This window comes from Oncorhynchus kisutch, linkage group LG26, assembly GCF_002021735.2.
Source record: "Oncorhynchus kisutch isolate 150728-3 linkage group LG26, Okis_V2, whole genome shotgun sequence".
NCBI classification, from domain to species: domain Eukaryota; kingdom Metazoa; phylum Chordata; class Actinopteri; order Salmoniformes; family Salmonidae; genus Oncorhynchus; species Oncorhynchus kisutch.
The window spans coordinates 9,671,491-9,699,210 of record NC_034199.2 but is presented as its reverse complement, the minus strand read 5'-3'; the positions used below and the strand labels follow the sequence as shown (position 1 = coordinate 9,699,210).

Below are 27,720 nucleotides of genomic sequence, written 5' to 3'. Positions count from 1 at the left end.
AAGAAGCCTTGTGATCATTGATGCCCCACGAGGTGAGATCTTGCATGGAGCCCCAGACTGAGGGTGATTTACCGTCATCTTGAACTTCTTCATTTTCTAATAATTGCTCCAACAGTTGTTGCCTTCTCACCAAGTTGCTTGCCTAATTGTCCTGTAGCCCATCCCAGCCTTGTGCAGGTCTACAATTGTACCCCTGTTGTCCTTACGCAGTTCTCTGGTCTTGGCCATTGTGGAGAGGTTGGAGTCTGTTTGATTGAGTGTGTGGACAGGTGTCTTTTATACAGGTAACAAGTTCAAACAGGTGCAGTTAATACAAGTAATGAGTGGAGAACAGGAGGGCTTCTTAAAGAAAAACTAACAGGTCTGTGAGAGCCGGAATTCTTAGTGGTTGGTAGGTGATCAAATACTTATGTCATGCAATACAATGCAAAATAATTACTTAAAAATCATACAATGTGATTTTCTGGATTTTTGTTTTAGATTCCGTCTCTCACAGTTGAAGTGTACCTATGATAAAAATGACAGACCTCTACATGCTTTGTAAGTAGGAAAACCTGCAAAATCGTCAGTGTATCAAATACTTGTTCTCCCCACTGTATATGTAATAAAAATGCCATGGTGGCCGTGGTGCAATATAGAAATAACCTAAAACCCTGCAACAATATATTTTCACCAAAGGCATCGTTTTCAAAGTAGCCCAATTCTTGGGAAAAGCACGGACATGGCAACCCTGCCCACCAAGCCCCCCCCCCATTTTTAATACTTTAGCATAAATGGCAAAAAAATGGTTTTTGTTTGGTCATTATGGGGTCTTGTGTTGGTTGATTAGGGGGAAAAAGCAATTTAATCCATTTTAGAATAAGCCTGTAACCTAACAAAATGTGGAAAAAGTCAAGGGGTCTGAATACTTTCCGAAGGCACTTTATATCATGAATCGCCCAGAAGTTTGAAAAAAATGGAGATATGACTTCACCCAGCCCTACATTATGGCCAATTACTACTGGGTCGATATACAAGACCTTGCAAACCACACATAATTACAGGTTGGTCTAAAACCTGCCAAAAACACAGAAGGATCTGGATCGATTCAGAGGCAGCTCCTCCCCATTAATGACTGTGCTGTTCATCTTTGTACAGTATAAGAGGGGAATCACTACAGCAGCAGCCAGTAAGATGCGATCAGTAAAATCAATCACAACATAACAAAGAAGCAAAGAAACTCCCAAAATTATCTGGGACACATTACAGCATGGGGTGCCATGAAAGCTTTCTATTGTTCATTACAATCGATCGTCTCAGGAAAAGTGGCCCATCTTCAATAGACGAGACGAGTAAGGTGTTCATCATGCCCAGTGGAACATGATGTTGGCAAACCCCACACCTGGCAACTTGGTAAAAAGTGCACATGGGAATGAGTGACGGTCCGAGACCAAGGGTTGACACTTTGAGACTCTGCGTGAGACCGGCCTCAAGCATTTTAACGACGGTTTGATTTGCAGTTGGCCGCGTGGCGAGCATTCCTTCCTTCCATAGCGGGTAGTGCCCACCAGGTGATCATCTGCATACCTTCTGTTCACGCAGCATAACTGGTTGTCAGTTTCCATATCAAACTGTATTTTCCCATGGTTCCCATGGTCCCCATAACCATCAACACTCAAAATCATATGAATAACATATAGCCAAATACATTTTTGCACTCAGGTTCATATTCTCATTTTAAATACCCATACTTACTGTAGTTTGAACAAATCAGACATATATTGACCTAAACAGGTAACAGGCTATTGCGTAATTAGCTAGGTGTTCAGATTTTTTAAAACAATTGACTCTGTCACCTGAAAGAAGTGTGACCATCTATTCAGGCTAAGCGGTCAACAAACTATTTTTAAATGTTTACATAAAACATTTAAGGTTTAATTGTCACATCATGCCATGTGAAGCCTTTGTAAAACATTAGGCAACCGCAGAGAAACAGCCACAGAAACAGCTGTGTATGTTTCTGTGTATGTCTGTAACCCTGCTCGGCCTGTTCATATCTAACTGAGGAGGATGCTCTTCTTGCTATGTCTGCATGGCCCATTTATTATTAATGCACTGAAGTGACTGTGCCAAGCAAGGTGAAAATACACACAATCACAATAACATGAGCCAAACATGGACCTCAGGGGAGGGCAGGGGTCGATGCCGGCACAGTGTCTTACCGATTTCCGTCTCCGGCACGGTGAACAGAGTCTTCTCAGTGGCCACCCGAAACCTCCCGTGGACTGAGAGGCCCACACCCTGAGGGAGAGAGAGGGGAAGAAAGGGTTAGTGTGAGTAAGATAAGGGAAGATAATGAGGGGGAAATTATTAATGAGGGAATTGGGACAGAAGGAAATGGGCAAGAGAGAGAGAGAAAAGATGAGATAGAAAGAAGATGAGAAAGAGACTAGAGCAAGAGAAAGAAAGGTAAAGAGAGGGGCATACAAAGATCCATCGCTAGATATGAGTGATGTGACTGATGGAAAGGTATGCAACAGATTGTAAATGCAGACTGAGGCAGAGGCCATGTTAAGCCCTTTGTGTGTGTGTGTGTGTTTCTGTGTGTGTGTTTAACGAGCCACACAGAGTATTAGGAAGAAGGGTGAAGGTTAACCAGGAGGAAAGGCTGAGCATCCCTTTGCTGCCATAGCAGCACACCAAACGGTGTGTCCAAGACAAGGCAAGGACTGCATCGTTACCGTGGAAACAGCCTCCGTCTCTCCCTCACACACAAAATATTAAAACTCAAGTACACCAAAGTCAAGCACCAATGGCAGGGCGGCATAATACAGTGGAGAATCTGATATGATCAGACTAGACATTGTAGACACATTAACATTATCACACCCTGTCCTGTTCTGTAGCAGCCATGTCCCTTCAAGGAGCCCTGTGGCACAGTGGAAGCAGAATATTAGCGTCTGACTGCTGAAAAAAAAACACTAGGCCTGATATATCAAAATGCTCTGTAGACTTATCAAGTAAACAGTTTTTGATTGAAGATGGCACTAAAGATGTAAACCCGTCTGATTGAAAATGGTTGCAAAGTGCCTGTTCCAAATGGAAACTGCCGTCAACACAAGCTCATTTTATAGACGTTTCCCCTCTATAAGAGATCAGTGTAAAAGAGCAGCACTTTGCCTTCGGAAAGTATTCAGACCCCTTGACCTTTTCCACATTTGGTTATGTTACAGCCTTATTCTAAAATTGAGTAAATGTTTTAAATCCTCAGCAGTCTACGCACAATACCATATAACGACAAAGCGAAAACAGGTTTTAAGAAAAGTTTGCAAATGTATATATATAAAAAAAAAAACGGAAAATATGTATTTATATAGGTATTCAGACCCTTTGCTATGAGACTCGAACAATTTTGCTCAAGTGCATCCTGTTTCCATTAATCATCCTTGAGATGTTTCTACAACTTTATTGGAGTCCACCCATGGTAAATTCAATTGATTGGACATGATTTGGAAGGGCACACACCTATCTATATAAGGTCCCACAGTTGACAGTGCATGTCAGAGCAAAAACCAAGCCATGAGGTTCGAAGGAATTGTCCGTAGAGCTCCAAGACAGGATTGTGTCGAGGCACAGATCTGGGGAAGGGTACCAAAAAATGTCTGCAGCATTGAAGGTCCCCAATAACACATTGGCCTCAATCATTCTTAAACTTGAAGAAGTTTGGAACCACCAAGACTCTTCCTAAAGCTAAAATAGGCAAATTGGGGAGAGGGGCCTTGGTCAGGGTGATGACCAAGAACCCGATGGTCCCTCTGACAGAGCTCTAGAGCTCATCTATGGTGATGGTAGAACCTTCCAGAAGGTCAACCATCACTGCAGCATTCCACCAATCAGGTCTTTATGGTAGAGCGCCAGACGGAAGCCAGTCCTTAGTAAAAGGCACATGACACCTGCTTGGAGTTTGCCAAAAGGCACCTAAAGACAAGATTCAAGAAACAAGATTCTCTGGTCTGATGACCCAAGATTGAATTCTTTGGCCTGAATGCCAAACATCACGTCTAAAGGAAACTTGGCACAATCCCTAGCATGGTGGTGGCAGCATCATGCTATGGGGATGTTTTTCAGTGGGAGGGACTGGGAAACTAGTCAGGATCAAGGTGAAGTTGAACGGAGCAAATTACAGATACAGATACAGTTGAAGTCGGAGAATTCCCTGTCTTAGGTCATTTAGGATCACCACTTTATTTTAAGATTGTGAAATGTCAGAATAATAGTAGAGAGAATGATTTATTTCAGCTTTTTTCTTTCGTCACATTTCCAGTGGATCAGAAGTTTACAAACACTCAATTAGTATTTGGTAGTATTGCTTTTAAATGGTTTATCTTGGGTCAAACGTTTCGGGTAGCCTTCCACAAGCTTCCCACAATAAGTTGGGGGACTTTTGGTCCATTCCTCCTGACAGAGCTGGTGTAACTGAGTCAGGTTTGTAAGGCCTCCTTACTCGCACTTACTTTTTCAGTTCTGCCCACAAATTTTCAATAGGATTTTCAATAGGGTTTTGTGATAGCCACTCCAATACCTTGACTTTGCTGTCCTTCAGCCATTTTGCCACAATTTTGGAAGTATGCTTGGGGTCAATGTCCATTTGGAAGATGCATTTGTGACCAAGCTTTAATTTCCTGACTGATGTCTTGAGATGTTGCTTCAATATATCCACATAACTTTCCTACCTCATGATGCCATCTATTTTGTGAAGTGCACCAGTCCCTACTGCAGCAAAGCACCCCCACAACATGATGCTGCCACCGCTGTACTTCACGATTGGGATGGTGTTCTTCAGCTTGCAAGCATCTCCGTTTTTCATCCAAACATAACAATGGTCATTATGGCCAAACAGCTCTATTTTTGTTTCATCAGACCAGAGGACAATTCTCCAAAAAGTACCATCTTTGTCCCCATGTGCAGTTGCAAAGCGTAGTCTGGCTTTTTTATGGTGGTTTTGGAGCAGTGGCTTCTTCCTTGCTGAGCTGCCTTTCAGGTTATGTTGATATAGGACTTGTTTTACTGTAGATATAGATAATTTTGCACCTGTTTCCTCCAGCATCTTCACAAGGTCCTTTGATGTTGTTCTGGGATTGATTTGCACTTTTCCCACCAAAGTACGTTCATCTCTAGGAGACAGAATGCGTCTCCTCCTGAGCGGTATGACGGCTGCGTGGTCCCATGGTGTTTATACTTGCGTACTATTGTTTGTACAGATGAACATGGTACCTTCAGGCATTTGGAAATTGCTCCCAATTTCTGAGGTCTTGACTGATTTCGTTTGATTTTCACATGATCTCAAGCAAAGAGGCACTGAGTCTGAAGGTAGGCATTGAAATACATCCACAAGTACACCTCCAATTGACTCAAGTGATGTCAATTAGCCTATCATATGCTTCTAAAGCCATTACATAATTTTCTTGAATTTTCCAAGCTGTTTAAAGGCACAGTCAACTTAGTGTATGTAAACGTCTGACCCACTGGAATTGTGACAGTGAATTATAAGTGAAATAATCTGTCTGTAAACAATTGTTGGAAAAATTACTTGTGTCATGCACAAAGTAGATGTCCTAACTGACTTTCCAAAACTATAGTTTGTTGACAAGAAATATGTGGAATGGTTGAAAAACGAGTTTTAATGACTCCAACCTAAGTGTATGTAAACTTCCGACTTCAACTGTAGGTAGTTGATGAAAACCTGCTCCAGAGCGCTAAGGACCTCAGACTGGGGTGAAGGTTCACCTTCCAACAGGACAACGACCCTAAGCACACAGCCAAGACAATGCAGGAGTGGCTTCGGGACAAGTCTCTGAATGTCCTTCAGTGGCCCAGCCATAGCCCAGACTTGAACCCGATCAAACATCTCTGGAGAGACCTGAAAATAGTTGTGCAGCAATGCTCCCCATCCAACCTGACAGAGGCTTGAGAGGATCTGCAGAGAAGAATGGGAGAAACTCCCCAAATACAGGTGTGCCAAGCTTATTTCGTCATACCCAAGAAGACTTGAGGCTGTAATCGCTGCCAAAGGTGCTTCAACAAAGTACTGAGTAATGGGTCTGAATACTTATGTAAATGTGATATTTCAGTTTTTTATTTAAATAAATGAGTAACATTTTCTTAAAACCAGTTTTTGTTTGTCATTATGGGGAATTGTGTGTAGATTGATGAGTGAAAAAAAAAACATTTCATCAATTTTATAATAAGCCTGTAAAAAGGTGGAAAAGGTTACATGATGTGGATAGGTGATTTATACGTCTGTGGATGTGCACACAGCACAGCAGCACCTGCTCTGCGTTGATGTCTGTGAAGGAGCGTCTGGTCTGCAGTACCTCCGTGACTACAGACAGACAGGCAGCTGGCAGTAACAACAATAAACATGAAGCCAAAACAAACCAAAGACGACCCCAACCACCCGGGGTTCACCTGGGGGTTGTGTGACCAACAGCCATGCAGACTAAACATCAACAGAGTGAACAGACGTCACTGCAGTGTTAACTGGAAGATATGTAGCACTGATGTGACTTAGTGAGAGCCCCTCATTGACACGGATTGGCTGCAACAGACAACTACCCCAGAGCTGAGGCGCGGGGTGTGAAAGGCCACATTGGGGACAAGTACAAGGAGGGTGGCTGCCCATTCATTTTTTGAATGAAATTAGGACATGCTGTACAGGAGATCTTTCTAGAGAAATAAAGGAGTAGAACAACAATGTTTTTGAGGAAATAAAGAGAGGGGGAGGGACCTTGGTAAGGAAAACAGAGCTATAACTAGTTGATTAAACTGCCCTGGACAGGTCACCTCAGATAAGGGTCATTGGTGCCCGGCAGATGGAAATGGTGACTGTGTCCTTTGCTGTAGGTGTGTTGGGCTGTCAGCGGAGATGAGTGTCATGGTTGTGTCAATACCTCCGCTCCTCCCAATACATTCCAATTTGCATCCTTGCAGCAAGTCAAATCAATCACATTCTGCTCACGGTCTGAGTCGTCGAGTGATTCCTGTCGAACTTAAGGTTGATTTATATAGAAAAATGCGCTTCAACATATTTGACTAACTTGCATGAAACTGTATGAATCTATATTTCATGAAGTTCAGATTACATTTTGATTGAATCTGAAGGGTAAGACTGTGAAGTGTTGTGCGTGTAAATGGCCGTCAAAGGACATTCTGTTCATGTTACGTTCTGTGAGACATTCCTATCAGATCAGGACACCAGAGATATAGAGAAGCCATTAAACATCTCAAATGGACGGAATATGAGTTGTCTATCTTGCTGGCACTAAGCAGCCTTTTCTCCAAAGTGGAAAATACCACCCATTGACATGGCCGTGCAGGCTCTGGAGACTGGAGTGGAAAAGCAGATTCCCCGCACATAGGTTTACAGAGAATTATTCTCAGGATGGAATCTGAGGCTGTATATCTCTCACCTTTTTATAGCAATGGGAACTGCTGGTCGGAATGAAGGAGCATGAAAGGGGAGCATTTAATTTAGCATTTCATAAGATGAAATCATACCCATAAAAGTAAAGGAACAATATGATCTACGGGTACCACCGACCACCTAAGTACACGTTCAGGGTATCTGGATTCCCGGAACATAGGACTTGTCAAACAACTAGTCAAATATACAGTATAGCCCAGGCATAGCACATTTCATACTTAACATTTTACAGCTTCATCAGGGGTCTCTAGGGTATTCTCAATTATATCACTGGAGGCTCCTCAGAACAGGAAGAGGAGAACCATCCTCAGTGAATTTCATTCTAAAAGAAAATGTGGGGAACATTTAAAAAGTTATCCTTTTTAGATAAAACTATACTAAATATATTCATGTCACCAATCAATTGATTAAAAACAATTAAGGTCTACAGTAGCCTCAACAGCACCCTGTAGGGTAGAACCATGGTGTAGCCAGAGGACAGCTAGTTTCCGTCCTCCTCTGGGTACATTGGCTTCAATACAAAACCTAGGAGACTCACGGTTCTCACCCTTTTCCATAGACTTACACAGTAATTATGACAACATCTGGAGGACGTCTTGCAACCTATCAGAGCTCTTTCAGCATGAACTGACATGTCCACCCAATCAAAGGATCAGAGAATGAATCAGGTACTGAAATCATAAGCTATAGTTAGCTTGCACTGCAGTGCATCAATGTGTTTGACTCAAATAGAGAGAAAGACAATAGTTGAACAGTTTTAAACAATTAATTTCCTTAAAAATGAATGAGAAGCAAGAGAGAGAGAGAGAGAGAGAGAGACAGCTATATTTCGTTGTATTTTTTCACTTTCACTGAGCTAGCAAATGCAGTTTAGCCTACACAAACAACAGGCTCAAGAAGAGAGGGACACAATGTTAGCTAGCTGGCTGGTTATGGCTATCCAACACTGGAACTCTTCCAAGTCAAGGTAAGCTTTTGGTTTTATTAATTTATTGCCACCGGGGCCCGCCGGTGTAACTGCTAAACTGCTTGCTGACTGTACTGTATGATTGTAGCGGGTTAACTAGCGCTTTAGCTCTAGTAGCTATGTTGACTATGACATTACCTAATATGGTGACAAGGATGTAGGCTGTATGTAGCGGTTAGCGGTTATGATATTTTGAGGTAGTACGCACACACGGATATTCTGTGTTGAGCGGTTAACAAAGAAATAGGTACACCTATATGCTTAATTTAGAGTTATTAATGTAACTTTAGTTGTTCTACATGTTTTGATTTTTAATACATTGTAAGGCTGCATGGTGCGACTAATGATGATTTGAAAAAAGTCTCATGAAAGGCATGAACTCTGCTTTGTTTTTTTGCGCAGGCTGTACACACTTCATCAGTCTCTCATTCACAATTTGACAAGCACTTGATAATGCCTCAAATTTCCCAGCGGCATCCCCTTTGTGTGGCCGTAATGCCCCCTAAAAAAATCTGGCCTTTTGCGGCCAGTGGAAAATGTGCTCTTGGGTTGAATATAATAATGATAATTCCCTTCTCCCTGAGTGCTGCTTGCTCCGAAGCACCTCTCACCTCACATGGATCTCCATCACGTATTATCAGGTATGAAGGTAAGACACAGATGCAAACAATGTCGAATTAATAATGGTTTAATAATCCAACAGTGGCAGGCAATAGGTCAAGGCAGGCAGGGGTCAGTAGATTTTCAATGACATTTGCATTGATGTCAGAGTGATTAGAGGGACAATAGAGTGCTGACTACCAGGCAGTTAGCAAGCTTTTTTTATTGAATATCCAAAATATACAATATACTTGCAGTGAAGCTGCTCAACAACTACACCACACCAGTCATCCAACAGACTATCATTCAGAGCGACACACAGAAGCATCCAGGGTCAATGCCCTGCTCAAGGGCACATTGACAGATCTCCCACCAGGCCAAAAAACGTGAACCCGAACCCTCCAAGATCCCCCCCCCCCCAGTTTCCCAATAGCGGTCCCTCAACCATCCGAGACCGCTCCCACAGTCCCCCCCCCCAAGAAGAAAATAATAAATTAAAAATACAATTAATTTTATCCCCACCCCCAAGAATTAACTAAAGAGAAAAAAGAAAAAGACAGAAGAAAACAGCAAACAGCAAACAACAACGCAAAGGACATCAAGGACAACTAAAATCATAACAGAAATGCCAACTGTATATGTTCGTGTGCACGTCTGGCACGATTACATATATGTGTGTGTTCCTATATGCATTTATTTGAATGAGAGTGTGTGTATATGCATGTGTACAAACACCTGCACGGCATCAGCCTCAGACAAACTGGCATTAGCTGTAAAAACATAGTGTCATTCAAACATAATAAAAAGTATGTTTTATTTTGTACTTTTATCTTTGACCATCATTCTATCTCCCACAAGCAACTCCACTCCCACTTGTCTTGAATTCCACATCCCAACCCTCAGCTTCTCTCAGCCCATCCCACCTATCTCTGCTGGCCACCCTCTTTGGATTTCTACGCAACACATATCTTTCAACTATGCTGTGATGTTTAACGTACAATTTCAATCTATCTAATCGAATAGAATCCAGGTTGCGAGTTGAAGATAAATACTTTTACTAAGAGTATTAGTATATTAGTAATTCACTGACCCGCTCTTTCCAGATCTCCTAATAGTACTATTTCTAGGGTCAACCTAACAGTACTATTTCTAGGGTCAATTTTAGATCAATAGACAGGTATTTTTATCGATCAATGGTTGCAGGATCTTGTCTATTTTTACAAGTTTTCTATTGAAATTCATTGTTGAAAGCTTATTTATATATTTTGTGATATGAATACCAAGTAGGTCACCATCAGCCAATTTTATAGGTAAACCTCAAGGTAATGTAAAAGTTGTATTTTTAAAGTTCCAATATGTAATATTGTACACTTCTCATAATTAGGTTTTAGTCCAGAGAGTACAGAAAAGTTATCTTCATTGAGACATTGCAGGGATCTAGCTTGCGGACTTAATATAAAACTTGAGTCATTAACATCAATGGACACCTTTGTTTTTTAGCCTTGGATTTCTAATCCATGGACCTGATTTTAATAGCTATCATTTCGATGGCCATAACGAATAGATATGGTGACTGCGGACACCCTTGTTTAACTCCTCGACAATTCAAAACTCTGAGAAGTAGCCGTTATTTACTATTTTACACCTGGGGTTGCTATACATTATTTTTACCCATTTTATAAGAGAATCACAGAAATTGAAAAAAATCCTGGCATTTATAAATAAAGTACAGTCTTACTTTATCAAATGTCTTTTCAAAATCTGCTATAAATACCAAGACTGGTTTCTTAGATGTTTCATGATATTCTATTATTTCTAGTCGTATATTATCTCCAATGTATTGTCCATGTAAAAAACCTGTCTGATCAGGATGAACAATAGCTGGTAAAATCCTTTTAATTCTGAGTGCTATGCATTTCGGTAGTATTTTTGCATCACAACATTAACGTTTTTAGATAGACTGGATCTTTATATTTTCCACCTGGGTCTTGTTTTAATAATAGAGAAATCAGACCTTCCTGCTGAGTACCTGACAGACTATCATTTCTATAGGAGTAGTTAAAACAATCTAACAATAGAGCTTTACGTATATCAAAAAGGCTTGATAAACCTCTACCGGTATGCCAACAAGCCCTGTGGTTTTCCAGACTGAAAGGATTTAATAGCCTCAAAATATTCTTCCTTTGTAATTTGGCCTTTGCACTGATCTTTGTGTACATTTGTTAATTTTCCATTTGTTATATCATTTGGAAATAATTCCTTACCGAGACGAAAAAAGAGAACATCTGCCTAAAATATTCAGCTTCCTTTTTAAAAATATAATTCGGAGAATCATAGTTGTCTTCAGTAATGAGTTTCTGCTAGTTATTTTGTTAGCCTTCCTGTATTGGAGATTCAGGAAGACTTTTGTGAATTTTTCTCCATATTCCATCCAGTTTGCTTTATATTTGTAATAGATTACATTAGATTGATCGTTCTTGAATAAGTTCAAGTTCTTTTTTTTTCTCCTCAAACTTATTTTGTATCTCTGTCGTATCGTTTTTATTGCTATCTACCTGTACTATTAGTTCATGTATTTCCCTTGTAAGTCTTGTCTCTTTAGCCAGAAACTGCTTTTTAACACTCCTACCACTCCTACCAACACTTAACACTCCTACCATAATGATTTGATCATTTGTTGCCTGTAAGTTCAATAAATTGCTATAAATATTTTCAAAGAAGTATGGATCATCCTGATTTGGACCAAATAGATTAATGAGCCAAGTATTTTTTTTGGTCAATTTTCATATTTAAAAAGATCCACCTTTCTTGCAAATCATTCCTGACTTTTTGCACATTCAGATACTTAAAAATATATATGTTTTGTATTTTTTTATTGAATATTCAAAACATACAATATACTTCCGGTGAAGCTGCTCAACAACTACATCATACCAGTCATCCAACAGATTCCCATTCAGAGCGACACACAGAAGCATCCAGGGTCAATGCCCTGCTCAAGGGTATGTTGACCGATCTACCACCAGGCCAAAAAACGTGAGCCCGATCCCTCCATAGTTCATATTTAAAAAGATCCACCTTTCTTGCAAATCATTCCTGACTTTTTGCACATTCAGATACTTAAAAATATATATGTTTTGTATTTTTTTATTGAATATTCAAAACATACAATATACTTCCGGGGGAAGCTGCTCAACAACTACATCATACCAGTCATCCAACAGATTCCCATTCAGAGCGACACACACAAGCATCCAGGGTCAATGCCCTGCTCAAGGGTATGTTGACCGATCTACCACCAGGCCAAAAAACGTGAGCCCGATCCCTCCATAGTTCCCCAATAGCTGTGTGCATGTCTAGCACTATTTCATGTATGTGTGTTCTTGTATGTGTAAAAAGTAAAAAATGTTGTTCATTAAAATCATCACACCTTTTGAGTTCCTTTGTCCATGACAGAAAATTATTTCACCACCCCATTCCTTTTTCCACCAACTTCATCAAAGGATGTAGAGTGAGTTTCCTGTAAACAGTATGTGTTTTTTTCCTTTTCTTTTAGCCATGTAAAGACTGACCTATTTTATAATCTGCTACACCGTTACAATTATAACTGGCTATACTTATGTCTTATTTCACCCCTTACCATAACTAGATACTTTTCTCAGTCTAAATGGACCATAATTAGTGCTTGTAAAGTTACTGTCACAAGAGGTATTATGACGGTCAAAATTAGAGCTTTCAAATGTCGTATTTAGAATTCAAGAAATATGTTCTAGCAATATTTGTTTTATTCCCTTGCCTGTTTGCCTGTGAGCCAATGCCACAGATGTTAGAAAATTGAGACAAGATGTTGTGTGTAGTAAATCTGAGTAGGTTGATGTGTATGATATTGGATGTGATTTAGTGAAAGTGTCTACGATGTTTGTTTAAGAGTAAGACTATAGTGTGTGCTGTCCAAATAAATAATTTGCATGGTAGAGTGTCTATGTATGTGTGTAACTTGTAGTGCATATATCCTTAATATTCATGATGATCATTGTAATCCATATCGTATCACCGTCAATGTTGCATCATAATTACATAATTGAAAAACACATCCCAGCATTTCCATAGCAACTGACGTTTCACATGATTATGAAAGAGGCCTTGCATTACCCTAGAGTTAGCAAGTTTGGTAAGCTACTAATGGCCATCAGCAGCATCAGAGCTTGGAGAAGACTAATTTCTGTGACTAAACAGTCACGTGGAATTTGACTGCCTTCATGACTTGTGACTGCCGGTGTGGAAATAATAGTCACTGTAACAGCCCTAGTCACAGACACCTGATGTGTTGTGCACTGAAGTCCACAATCTAAGGGAAAAGATGAGAGAAGGCGAGCGCAAAGAGGCAAATTATACAAAGCACAAAATGATCATGCAGTTTGTATGTGGCTGCTATGAAAGTGATCTGAATTTGCTTATGATCGGGGGTGTATTCATTCCGCGGATTCTGTTGAAAAACATTTCTTAAAACGGAAGCAAACAGAACGGGGATAAACATACCTGAATTTGTCCAATATAAACTCTCGTTTGCAACTGTTTGAGTGCTACACTGATCAAATATATTAACACATGAAACAATTTCAAAATATTTTTCTGAGTTACAATTCATATAAAGAAATCAGTCAATAGAAATAAATTCATTAGGCCCTAATATATGGATTTCATATGACTGGGTATACAGATATGCATCTGTCAGTCACAGATACCTTTAAAAAAAAGTAGGGGCGTGGATCAGAAAACCAGTTGTTGTGACCACCCTTTCCCTCACGCAGCCCAGTTGAAGTTGCTGTATGGCACAACAATGGGCCTTAGGATCTCGTCACAGTATCTGTGCATTCAAATTGCCATCGACAAAATGCAATTGTGTTAATTGTCCGTAGCTTATGCCTGCCCATACAATAACCGCCACCACAGGACACTCTTTTCACAATGTTGACATCAGCGAACCACTTGCCCACACGATGCCATTCTACCGGTACAGTTGAAACAGAGATTCATCCTTAAAGAGAACAATTCTCCAGCATGCCAGCGGCCATCAAAGGTGAGCAGTTGCCTACTGAAGTCGGTTACAACGCCAAACTGCAGTCAGGTAAAGACCTTGGTGAGGATGACGAGCATGCAGATGCTTCCCCGAGACGGTTTCGGACAGTTTGTGCAGAAATTCTTCAGTTGAGCAAACCCACAGTTTCATCAGCTGTCTGGGTGGCAGGTGTCAGACGATCGTACAGGTGAAGAAGCCAAATGCGGAGGTACTGGGCTGGCATGGTTACACGTGGTCTGCGTTTGTGAGGCCGGTTGGACGTACTGCCAAATAAACTAAAACAACATTGGAGGCGGCTTATGGTAGAGAAATTAACATTACATTCTCTTGCAAAAGCTCTGGTGGACATTCCTGCATTCAGCATGCCAATTGCACACTCCCTCTCAACTTGAGACATGTAAATATAGTATTTTAAATGTATAGTTTTTAAAATGTATTTTCTTTATTTATTATTTTCCCCTAACCCTACTACCCCTCCCCTAATTGGAGTAAACTAATGGGCAACAATACTTTGGCTTCCACTTCCAGCTAATACAGTGCATTCGGAAAGTATTCAGACCTCCTGGACTTTTTCCACATTTTGTTACAGCCTCATTCTAAAATTGATTAAATAATTTTTTCCCCCCTCAATACCCCATAATGACAAAGCGAAAACAGGTAAAGATTTTTTTTGCAAATGTATACATTTTTTAAAACAGAAATATCTTATTTACATAAGTATTGATAGCCTTTGCTATGAGACTTGAAATTGAGCTCCAGTGCATCCTGTTTCCATTGATCATCCTTGAGATGTTTCTACAACTTGGAGTCCATCTGTGGTGAATTCAATTGATTGGACATGATTTGGAAAGGAACACGCCTGTCTATATAAGATCCCACAGTTGACAGTGCATGTCAGGGCAAAAACCAAGCCATGGAGGTCAAAGGAATTGTGCGTAGAGCTCCGAGACAGGAATGTGTTGAGGCATAGATCTGTGGAGGGGTACCAAAACATGTCTGCATCATTGAAGATCCCCAAGAACACAGTGGCCTCCATCATTCCTAAATGGAAGAAGATTGGAACCACCAAGACTCTACCTAGAGCTGGTCGCCTGGCCAAACTAAGCAATCGTGGGAGAAGGGCCTACAACTTGATCAGGGAGGTGACCAATAACCCAATGGTCCCTCTGACAGAGCTCCAGAGTTCCTCTGTGGACATTGGATAACCTTCCAGGAGGACAAACATCTCTGCAGCATTCCACCAATCAGGCCTTTATGGGAGAGTGCCAGACAGTAGCCACTCCTTAGTAAAAAGCACATGACACCTGCTTGGAGCACCTAAAGACTATCAGACCATAAGAAACCAGATTCTCTGGTCTGATGAAACCAAGATTGAATTCTTTGGCCTGAATGCCAAGACTCACGCATGGAGGAAACCTGGCACCATCCCTACGGTGAAGCATGGTGGTGGCAGCATTATGTTGTGGGGATGTTTTTCAGCAGGAGGTACAGGGAAAGATGAATGGAGCAAGGTACAGGGAGATCCTTGATGAAAACCTACTCCAGAGCACTCAGGATTTCAGACTGGGGCAAAGGTTCACCTTCCAACAGGACAATGACCCTAAGCACACAGCCAAGACAACGCAAGAGTGTCTTTGGGACAAGTCTCTGAATGTCCTTGACCTGAAAATAGCTGTGCATTTAACGCTCCCCATCCAACCTGACAGAGCTTGAGAGGATCTGCGGAGAAGAATGGGAGAAACTCCCCAAATACAGTTGTGCCAAGTTTGTAGCATCACGCCCAAGAAGACTCAATGCCGTAATCGCTGCCAAAGGTGCTTCAACAAAGTACTGAGTAAAGAGTCTTATGTAAATGTGATATTTCAGATTTGTATACATTTGCCAAAACCCTGCTATGTCATTCTGGGGTATTGTGTGTAGATTGATGAATTAAATATTTTTTTCCCCTAATTTTAGAATAACGCTGTAACGTAACAAAATGTGGAAAAAGTGAAGGGGTCTGAATACTTTCCGAATGCACTGTAAGTATTGGCTAGTACGCATATGCAGCTGTCGTTGACTTATTCCACATTTAGTTGTGTTACAGCCTTCAGAAAATACCCATAATATACACTGAGTGAACAAAACATTAGGAACACCTTCGTAATATTGATTTGCACACACTTTTGCCCTCAGAACAGCCTCAATTCGTCAGGGCATGGACTCTACAAGGTGTCGAAAGCATTCCACAGGGATGCTGGACCATGTTGACTCCAATACTTCCCACAGTTGTGTAAAGTTGGCTGGATGTTCTCTGGGTGGTGGACCATTCTTAATACACACGGGAAAATGTTGAGCCTGAAAAACCCAGCAGCGTTAGCAACCAGGAAATTAGGGATTTCCACTAGATAACACAGCCAAAGTCAGAACAGCTTTCCCAGTTTGACAACAGAGGCAGCTTTGGCGGGAGAAATCAATATTCGAATATCACAGCCATCAGAACACTGGTGGGTAAGTAATACTGTGAAACAATATTATTCCACTATTAGCGGCAGATATATTATGGACATTTTCTGAAGTTACAAAGCAAAAATTCTCACCCATCTACACACAATACCTCATAATGACAAAGTAAAACTATAAATAAATAAATAAATAAAGGGGGATACCTAGTACAACTGAAGGCATTCAACTGAAATGTTGCTTCCGCATTTAACCCAACCCCTCTGAATCAGAGAGGAGCGGGGGCTGCCATAATTGACATCCATGTTAAGACTTTTATGCACATTTATTTAAAAAAATGAAATACAGACATATCTCATTTCCATAAATATTTGCACCCCTGACTCAATACTTTGTAGAAGTACCTTTGGCAGCGATTACAGCTGTGAGTCTTTTTGGGTAAGTCTCTAAGAGCTTTCCACACCTGGACTGTACAAAATGTGCCCATTATTCTTTAAGCTCTGTCAAATTTGTCATTGATCATTGCTAGAGACAACCATTTTCAGGTCTTGCAATATATTTTCAATAAATATAACTGTTTTAAAGACTATAGGCCTCTTGGTGAAATCCCTGAGTGGTTTCCTTCCTCTTCTGCAACTGGGTTAGGAAGGAAGTCTGTATCTTTGTAGAGACTGGGTGTATTGATACACCATCCTAACTTTACCATGCTCAAAGGGATATTCAATGTCTACTTTTTTTTTACCCACCTACCAATCGGTGCCCTTCTTTGCGATGCATGTGGTCAAATCTGTATTTGAAATTCAATGCTCGACTGAGAGCCATGCAGATAATTGCATGTGTGGAGTACAGAGATGAGGTAATCATTGAAAAAAATCATGTTAACCACTATTATTGCACACACGGTGAGTCCATGCAACTTGTTAATCAAATTGTTACTCCTGAACATATTTAGGCAGGCCAATATAAAGTGGTTGAATACTTATTGACTCAACACATTTCAGCTTTTCATTTTTAATTTGTAAAAATGTCTAAAAACATAATTCCACTTTGACATTATGGGGTATTGTGTATAGGCCAGTGACAAAAAAAAATCTAAATTTAATCTACTATAAATTCAGGCTGTAACAACAAAATGTGGAAAAAGTCCAGGGGTGTAAATACTTTCTGTAGGCACTGTACAGTATGTAAGCCCTTCTATGACACATGCTACTGTGCTAACGCTGATAGGAAGGTCCTGATAAAGGACTAGCTCAGGTAGCAGCTGTTTGCATGGGACTTTATTTGGTCTCACTGGAAGGGTGCAGGTGAAATCCTCATTCTGAAACCTCACCATCATCAGACAGCCATATAAGTGGGTTGCTTTCATTATGAAACAGGGAGTGACTACTTTCAATAAGAAATTTCCATTTTCATTTTTCGTTGGAAAACCATTTCCGTTGTGTGCCCTAATGTACATGACCCAGAAGTGGGAACTGTTTTTGATCTCACTAATGGATTAATTGAACATCCAGATGCGAGCCATCCCAGAGTGTCTGGTCGTCTTGAAAGAACGGCATCTATGGTGCCTAATTTGATAGACTACAATGTCTGGCAGCCATCAGCAGCCCACACACATCCTAATTAAAATGTAAATGAACAAATGTCCAGAGAACTGTTGAAAACCTTTCAGATGTACTGAAAACATTCAAGGCCAGAAATACTATGCTTCTTCTATCTAACATCAAGCATAAATTCAGATCAATTGTAAAATGCTGTAGAGCATCAACCTAAGACGCCGTTGGTGTATCATCATCAACAGGAGACCACGCAAGTTGCTGATCAATTTCGTTTACATTTTTAGCTTCCTCTATCCTCTGACTCTTTAATGCTAGATTATGAAATGCCATATGGCCAATGTAGACATAATTTGAGTGACAGTTGTTGGAATGGGGATATTACTGGCAATTGAGGGTGATCATTGCAGGCAAGTCCATGCATAAAAACTGGGTCTCTTTTTTGGTTTCTTGAGTAAGTCAGTTCCAAAATGCAGGTGTTTCAGCCTAGTTTATTGCTTTCTGTGGTGGTGGGGCAGCTAGTGGAAAATACGGAGCGTAGGGGTTGGTAATGTTCTCTAGTTCCGCCGTGATTGGCTCAGTGTTCTGTCACTCATGGGGACACTACGTCACTGCCCAATCTAAGGGTAGAGCCTCTTATCCGCTCATCGTCCCCTTTTGAGATGTACAAACTATGGCATTTGTCAGTCGAAACCACATTTGTTTTTAAGCAAGTCAGCCATGTTTTTTTTTAAGCATTAAATGAGGTTGAATTAACTATTTTGCTTCCAGACAAGGCTCCGCTGATAGCCAGGTGTAGCTGTGTTGGGACAGCTTTATGTAGGCCCAAACAGTTTGTCGGCACCGTTTGTCACCGTTATAGTGCAATTAATGTATTGTTTAGTGCTCTGGCTTTGCTGGCATGCATATATATATTTTTTTATTGTTTGCTGTAAATACTAAATACTAATTCTCCATTAGCTAGTGTGCTTCAATAGGACACAGTGGAAAGAGTCACTGTGCTACGAGTGTTGCACGGTATACCGAAACTTCTGTACTTTTCCTATACTAAAACATGAAAAACGTTTCGGTACTAGAATTGTTGTTACTAGAATGTGCCTTTAAAAATATATATATATTCTCCCCAATTGGTAGTAGTTACAGTCTTGTCTCATTGCTGCAACTCCCGTACAGACTCGGGAGAGGCGAAGGTCAAGAGCCATGCATCCTCTGAAACACAACCCAACCAAGCCACACTGCTTCTTGACACAATGCCCATCCAACCCGGAAGCCAGCTGCACCAATGTGTCCAAGGAAACGCTGTACACCTGGCGACCTGGTCAGCGTGCACTGCGCCCAGCCCGCGCTAGTGCGCGATGAGACGGATATCCCGCCGGCCAAACCCTCCCTGACGACGCTGGGCCAATTGTGCATTGCCCCATGGACCTCCCAGTCGCAGCCGGCTGCAACAGAGCCTGGGCTCGAACCCAGAATCTCTGGTGGCACAGCTAGCACTTATCCTGCACCGGGAGTCTGGGCTGTATCATGTTAGCTCCCCACTCATGCCTCCCAGAAGTTAACACACTTGAATAATGCGACATGGCATGTAGAAATGTTGAAACTGTTATTTACTGTTCACAGAACAATGTCCATACAGGCAAGAACACTTTACAACGCAAAATGATACTGGTAGCTTCCAGCTTTGTAGGTAAACTTTGATCAGTCCCAAATGGAAGGGAAACTGATTGTTTGTCATCTGTAGCCCCATGAAATCAACCAAAACAAGCTCAATAACGCAATGCATGCATACACTCCTATTGAATATGCATTGACCAGTATATTGTGAATAAGCCTAGGCTACATCTTGATTTACCCAGTTTATCAAGAGATTTACCATTCAAATAAATGACTACTATCAGGAATCAAGGTAAGACCCAGATGCAGTCTCGTCGAATTGACAATGGTTTAATATTCCAACAGGGGCAGGAAAGAGACAGGTCAAGGCAGGCAGGGGTCAGTAAACCAGAGGTGGGGCAACAGTACCGGAAGCTCTGGTCAATGACGCTCCTAACAGGAATGTTCTCCATAGCCCACCAGAGTACTCGCTCCTACCGGTGAGCCTGGTTTTTTAAAGGACAAGGGGACACGAAATGACGAAGAGTCCTGCAATACAGACAACTCTTCATGGCAATCCTGTATTGCCGTTCTGCTGGCGATAGCCCAGCTCTGCCTAGTGGCATAGGCTCATGAAGAGGAGGTGACTCTGCCATCTTTAGCAGCCCTCGGGGCAGTTCGGGAAGCTTCAGGTTCTCTCGGCAACGAGGCCATCGGGAGCTTCCGGGATTACTTGGAGGCAAGGTGGGATCCCTGGAAATTCAATTTCCTCTCCATTCGTCGTTCCCATAATCGCTCATCGATACAGATGGTCAAGCGATGAAGGAATTGAGCTCCGTAGGTAACGCCCCAGGCTGCAAGCTTGTCCTTGACACCCTCTGAGACGCCGTGCAGGAATATATGGGACAGTGCCATTTGATTCCAAGCACTCTCCGCTGCCAAAGTATGGAAATCTACAGCATAATCAGCTACACTGCGGGAGTCCTCTCGCCCGGAGAATGGGGCATCAAAAACCTCTCTCACTTCTCCCATGAACCACTCCAGACTGGCTGTTGTTCCCACACTGCAGCAGCCCAGGTGAAAGCCCTCCCGGACATCAGCGTGATGAGGTAGGCTATCTTGGCATGATCCGAGGGGAAGGAGGGCGGCTGAAGCTCGAAGACGAGGGCACACTGAGCTGGCACCAGATCTGCTGGGTCAGTCATGGCCAGTTCGTACTATCAGGAATCAAGGTAAGACCCAGATACAGACACGTCGAATTGACAATGGTTTAATATTCCAACAGGGGCAGGCGATAGACAGGTCAAGGCAGGCAGGGGTCAGTAAACCTGAGGTGGGGCAACAGTACCGGACGACAGGCAGGCTCAGGGTCAGGGTAGGCAGAGGTCAACAATCCAGAGGTGGGGCAAAGGTAGGCAAGGGTCAAAACCAGGAGGGCAAGAAAAAAAAGAGACTCGGAATAGCAGGAGCTGATAACAAAAACGCTGGTTGACTTGACAAACAAGACGAACTGGCAACGGACAAACAGTGAACACAGGTATAAATACACAGGGGATAATGGGGAAGATGGGCGACGCCTAGAGGGGGGTGGAGACAATCACAAGGACAGGTGAAACAGATCAGGGTGTGACAGACTGACATTATGTTATGCAGTTAGATTGTTTTTACCGAAGTCAAATTGATTGTATGATTGATTCACTAATGCATACATGACTGTCTAATGAAAGTCTAATGTAATGATATTGAACTCAAAAGATGCCCAACGATTGAACAGAGCAGTAACTGAATTTGGGTCTGGATCAGTGCCATTCGGTGACTTGGACTAATATGCCTTCTTGTCAAATACTAGGATATTTACCATCTACTATTCTTTCTAACCAGGACTAAAGAAAAAAAAGTTTTGAAATGTGAATCTTGCATTTCTTGCAATTGGATTAAATGGTAGTTAAAATTACTAAATGGTGAGCCTATCATCTGATGTAAGATAGGGGGGAATTACAAGTTATCAGTTTAGAGTTAAGTACATAAGAGTTAAAAAATATATACAACTTACATCTGAAAAATGTGGCAGGGTGATTGAAATAACACGTTTAGAAATGGTGTCAATATAGACCAGTGGCTCTGTCGTGTTTGATCAGGCCAACAGGTAGGCTCGTCATTGTTTTCAGTGTTAGACCGGGATCTGGGCACACCATAAAAAAACAGACAGGCCAATAAATCAAGCCCTCACTCAGGGGAGATAGTTCTGATTGGACAGGGGTAAAATGCTTCCATAACACTTGCTTTCACCATCCAACCACTGAATTTATGATTTTTCCCAGTTGTCTATCGCTATGACATCCACACTTTCCCCCCATGGAAATATGCAGAGAACAAACTTGAAGCCCAAATGTATAAACAATAGTGATAAAGATGTTTGGTGTAAAACATCCTTTAGAGGACTCCTGAGATTCTCAGGAGGCCCCCAGGTAGTAGGCTATATTGCCCCTTACTGGTGAGTAATTAAGTAAGGTAAGTAAAATCAAACTTTATTTGTCACACTATGGTGTGTGAAATGCTTACTTTCAAGCCCTTAACCAACAGAGCAGTTCAAGAAGAGTTAATAAAATATTTACCAAATAAACTAAAGTAAAAAATCAAAAAAATGTAAAAAGTAACACAATACGTAACAATAACGAGGCTATATACAGGGGGTACCGGTACCGAGTCAGTGTGCGGGGGTACAGGTTAGTTGAGGTCATTTGCACCTGTAGGTAGGGGTGAAGTGTCTATGCATAGATAACAGACAGTGAGTAGCAGCAGGGTACAAAGCAAATGGAGGGGGGTTGTCAATGTAAATAGTCCGGTGGCCATTTGATTAATTGTTCAGCAGTCTTATGGCTTGGGGGATAGAAGCTGTTAAGGAGCCTTTTGGTCCTAGACTTGGCACTCCGGTACCGCTTGCCGTGCGGTAGCAGAGAAAACAGTCTATGACTTGGGTGACGAGTCTGACAATTTTATGGGCTTTCCTCTGACACTGCCTATTATATAGGTCCTGGATGTTAGGAAGCTTGGCCCCAGTGATGTACTGGGCTGTACGCCTGTAGCGCCTTACGGTCAGATGTCGGGCAGTTGCCATACCAGGCGGTAATGCAACCAGATGCTCTTGAATGTGCAGCTGTAAAACCTTTTGAGGATCTGGGGACCTATTCCAAATCTTTTCAGTCTCCTGAGGAGGAAAAGGTTTTGTCGTGCCCTCTTCATGACTGTCTTGGTGTGTTTAGACCATGTGTGTTGGTGATGTGGACACCAAGGAACTTGAAACTCTCAACCCGCTCCAATACAGCCCAGTCGATGTTAATGAGGGCCTGATCGGCCCGCGTTTTCCTGTAGTCCACAATCAGATCCTTTGTCTTGCTCACATTGAGGGAGAGGTTGTTGTCTTGGCACCACAATGCCAGTTCTCTGACCTCCTCCCTATAGGCTGTCTTATCGTTGTCTGTGATCTGGCCTACCACTTTTGTGTCGTCAGCAAACTTAATGATGGTTTTGGAGTCGTGTTTGGCCACGCAGTCGTGGGTGAACAGGGTGTACAGGAGGGGACTAAGTACACACCCCTGAGGGGCCCCAGTCTTGAGGATCAGCGGGGCACACGTGTTGTTGCCTACCCTTCCCACACAGTATTCTCACATAGGTGTTCCTTTTGTCCAGGTGGGAAAGGGCAGTGTGTAGTGCGATTGAGATTGCATCATCTGTGGATCTGTTGGGGCAGTATGCGAATTGGAGTGGGTCTAGAGTTTCCGGGAGGATGCTGTTGATGTGAGCCATGACCAGCCTTTCAAAGCTACCGACATGAGTGCCACGGGGCGGTATGCAGGTTACCTTCGCTTCCTTGGGCACAGGGACTATGGTGGTCTGTTTGAAACATGTAGGTATTACAGATTCGGTCAGGGAGAGGTTGAAAATGTCAGTGAAGACACTTGTCAGTTGGTCCGTGCATGAATGTAGCCTGCCTGAGTCAAACCCTTTCCTATGCCATAAGAAATTGACATATCTTTGTGTGCCGTGTGTGAACTCGATCTAAATCACTCACACCTCTCCATGACTCCACCCTGCCAGGGGGAAACCGACAAAAACACACAAACACATTGAACCTGATGGACACACGCAGTTCGTCTGTGCTCAGTGACCTTGGTGGGCACCCGGAAGAGGAAGGGAGGGGACACACAGCTGACAGTCTGACAGCTGGGTGAAACTATTGCCACAGTGTCTCATCCAGCATACACATGCCACATATTACTTCTCATTATGGGCTGGGCAAAATAATACATCGCTAACATGGAATGACTGCACAAGGTTCTGAGTGGATCGAAATGTGTACGTATAAGTGAGATTTTCTTTAACCCTTTATTCCAAAACAATCTAGGCTACTCATATTAAATCATGGCTTGGCTTCTACTCTGTCAGACATACCACTTCCACACATTCCTATCACAATGCATGATGGTGCGCTCTTCATGGTTGTATTGACTGTCTTCGGCAGCAGCTCTATGTCTACTGTCTGAGTAACTGTAGCTAGTGCCTCTCCGCTTCTAACCATCGACAGGACAAGGTATCAATTCACGTACCGGGCAAGTCTGTGACAGGAGGATGGGAAAAAACAGTGGCAGCAACATGCTCTGGTCTATGTCACTTCTCATCGCGACCAATGAGAGCCCACCTTGGTATCAATTCACAATAAAAAAGGGATTACAGGATGTTAAGCACATGGCTGCCACCTGCAGCAAGGTCTGTAAATTATAGAGCGAACTGACACATTTTATTGTCAGCTATAAAAAGGGTGTCATCAAAGGACTTGAACAGTGTGTGAACTCATAGGGGCAAATGAATTGTACTCTAGACAGAGAGGCCTTTGTGTAAATGAGGTGTGTACAGTTGAACTATGATCAAAACCTTCAGAGTAAATTCAGTTTGAAGGGAATGAAATAGGCAAGTACTTCCTTGAGAGTGAATGAGGGGCAATAACATCAAATGTCCATCAGTATTTCCTCCATATCAGACCCATAACTTTGCAAATTAAAGCATTTTCATACTGCTGTGGACGGTAGTCTAATGCACGTATAGTACAAAAGTTTTCCACCAAAGGCAAAATCAGTCCTTGTTTTTGGAACATTAGTCATTTCAAAGAACCTGACATTGGGTCACTGGTGATGACTCAAAGGCTAAACATTCCAAATGTAGTATTTCTGCACACAAAAAAAGGGACATGATATTCACAAAATGACAACATATTCAAATACCCATTCTAGTTTGTGACCCAACTGGCTACCTACAGTGGTGTGTATTCATAGTGGCCAAGGATTTCCCCCCCAAAAAATCCCAATTAAAAAACAAAATTATTTATCTTTCGTCTCTCTATGTTTCATACATTTTCTTAAATTCGCAAGAAGCTGAATGTATCTCACAGGAGAAACAGAGCCCCCCTGTCTCTCTATGTGTGGGCCATCTATCTGATGCTGTCTGGTCCAAACGAGTATGACATTGTGGCCACCCATAGCATTGAAGGCAAGGGAAGCCAGCGAGCATCTGGGAAAGGGCCAATTCAAGCTCGCTTCCCTTGACACTTTATTTTTTTGTGCGCCAGGACCATTCTCAGTTGAGCTCGCTCAGTTTAGCTCAATGCTGATTGGCTAATTTTGTATACAAGGATTTGACATCACTCCTATCAAATCCCATAGAGAGCATACATAATTGACAGAAAAACTTGAATTGTTGCATCTCATTGTCCTCTGGTGGATAGTTACCCAGCTAGCTAAAATTGGCCCCTTCCTAAATTAGCCATGGATGGAGAGGTTTTACTTAATTGTACATACTGGCCAATGATTATAATGGCGATTCTGATCTAACCATTAATTCATACATTGTTGTGCCCCTGGCCTGAGAGGATGGAAGTTCAATATGTAGCCAGATGTAGACGGCTAATGTTAACTAAATAATGTTGCCCATGAATGGAAGTTAGGCTAGCGAGCAAGCATTTTAGCCAGGTATTCTAGGACAACAAAAAATACAAGCATGTACTGTATGACAGTGGTCGTTTCGTCAACATGAAAGAGAGGAGGATGGCATTGGTGTAGGGTGATTCTAAATCAATAGTAGTTTAGTGGTCCGAAAATGTCGGAAACATTAACTTGCTTGACCATGCTGTAGGTCATGTAAAATAAAGGCGTGGTTGCAAGGAATATGATCTAATAAAGAGCAAACAATGCAATTATCACAACACATAGAGTTAATTATGGCTTTTTTGGTGTGTGTGTGTGTGGGGGGGGGGGGGGGGGGGTTTACCCATGCACCACTACTGGCTACTTATCTGCCATCTTGTTGGGTTTTGGCAAACCATGTTTGTGTTTAGAAGCCTATCTGTTTTTATTTTCATCTAACCTTTTCAAGGGAGATTACTGAGACAAGCTACAGTGACAGCCAGGACCACACTCCATCTCTGCTCCAAGGAAATCATGCTAATCATGCCCGCTCATGTTGCCATCTGGTGGTCAAAACATGCACCGCAGAAATAACTTGCAATGTCATCTATCTGTATGCTCGGAGGTCTGGGCAAAATAATATATTTTTATCCTCACCCCTCCCATTGTTATCCCATCAATAAGGGCCACATATGGTTTCTGATATGTTCCTTAAAATATAAAATAAAATATAAGTCAAAGCAAGTGTAAAAAAAGTCACTGATAGCCAAAGGAGGGACACAGGTGCTCCTAAGATACAAAAAATAACTGGTCTCATCAGAGAAAATGGATGTACAGTACGGTCTGTCCTTGTAGGTTCATATTGAAAACCAAACATTATGTATTACACAGGCATACTGTTTGTTGTAAAACTCTCCCCTCTCTTACATAATCATGGAAGATGCGTGATTGGGACACGTACCAATAGTATTGTTCAGGATGTATTCTTCACGGAAGAAGTCCTTACCAGGGGGATCTCCTACCTTCCCCGCTTCAGTCACAGCTAGGAGGAAATGACATCACCAAATGCGCTCAGTAAAGCACAGAGATGATAAGACGCCCGTTTGAAAATGTAGATGACCACATCAGTACAAATCAAGATCCTGTGTGTGTGTTTGTGGATCTCAACAGTCTGTTGTTTACCTCTGATGTCTCCACCAGCACAGAAGGCTTTCCCACCGGCTCCTTTGATAATCACAATATCAGTCTCCTTGTGGGTCTAACATTTCTACGATGAAACATGCAATAGATTCAAAACAGTTTAGTACATTATGTGGATCAGTGTAAGTCAATGCTGACTGCCATCTTAGGTTTACCCATGATACACGACAACCTACTACATTTGCCCATTGGAATGCCAATGTAACTCTCATTGCATTCAAGCTATAGAATAGTTGTTGCATAATATATTTGTGTTTAAACAAGTATTTGCACGTTCCACGGCCATTAAAACAAGTTTTTCAACATTTAAGATTTTGAATGCAACCTTAACTTGCCCAATTCCCTACTGTGAATAGAGGCCTTAACAGTAAGCAGTTTAGCCAAACTGTTGCCACATTTAATTAACTACTCCTACAGTTGGCTGCTGTTGTTTGCAGGAGTGGATCTGATATGGTTTCCTGTCCTTGACCCATGGCCCTAGTGACAGGTAGCCTAGATAGTGAGAGAGTCGGATCAAGTTCAGGGCTTTGGATCGATTGGAGGTGATTACCCCAGCATTCCCCACTTTCTCCATCAGCACCTCGGCCTGACTTGACATCTTCCCCCAAACACACACAGATGCAATGTAAACACAAGCTGAAACATTTTAGATACAGCAATGCAGGTGTTAAGTAGTAGTAGCAGAACGAGCTTCATTTGTTAGCTCCTAAACCCAAGGATGAGGATTTCTATCACTCTCCTACACCACATTTCTACATGTGGTGCTGTTAATGTAGCTAATGCTTTTAACGTGCATGTCTGCCCCCCCCCCCCCCCCCCCTTAATTTATGTGGAGGGAGTATTACAACATCTGAGCCTGTACACTG

The 27,720-nt window shown here is 41.9% G+C and overlaps 1 protein-coding gene across 1 annotated transcript in view; it reads right to left on the bottom strand.

Moving 5' to 3' along the window:
* Window positions 1–27,452, bottom strand: part of hibch (3-hydroxyisobutyryl-CoA hydrolase) — a 46,157-nt gene extending 18,705 nt beyond the window's left edge. The window contains 5 exon segments of the mRNA XM_031806024.1: window positions 2,161–2,280; window positions 26,312–26,364; window positions 26,616–26,696; window positions 26,837–26,921; window positions 27,324–27,452. Coding sequence (XP_031661884.1) covers window positions 2,161–2,280; window positions 26,312–26,364; window positions 26,616–26,696; window positions 26,837–26,921; window positions 27,324–27,452 — 468 coding nt within the window.
* Window positions 27,453–27,720: the final 268 nt, after the last annotated feature.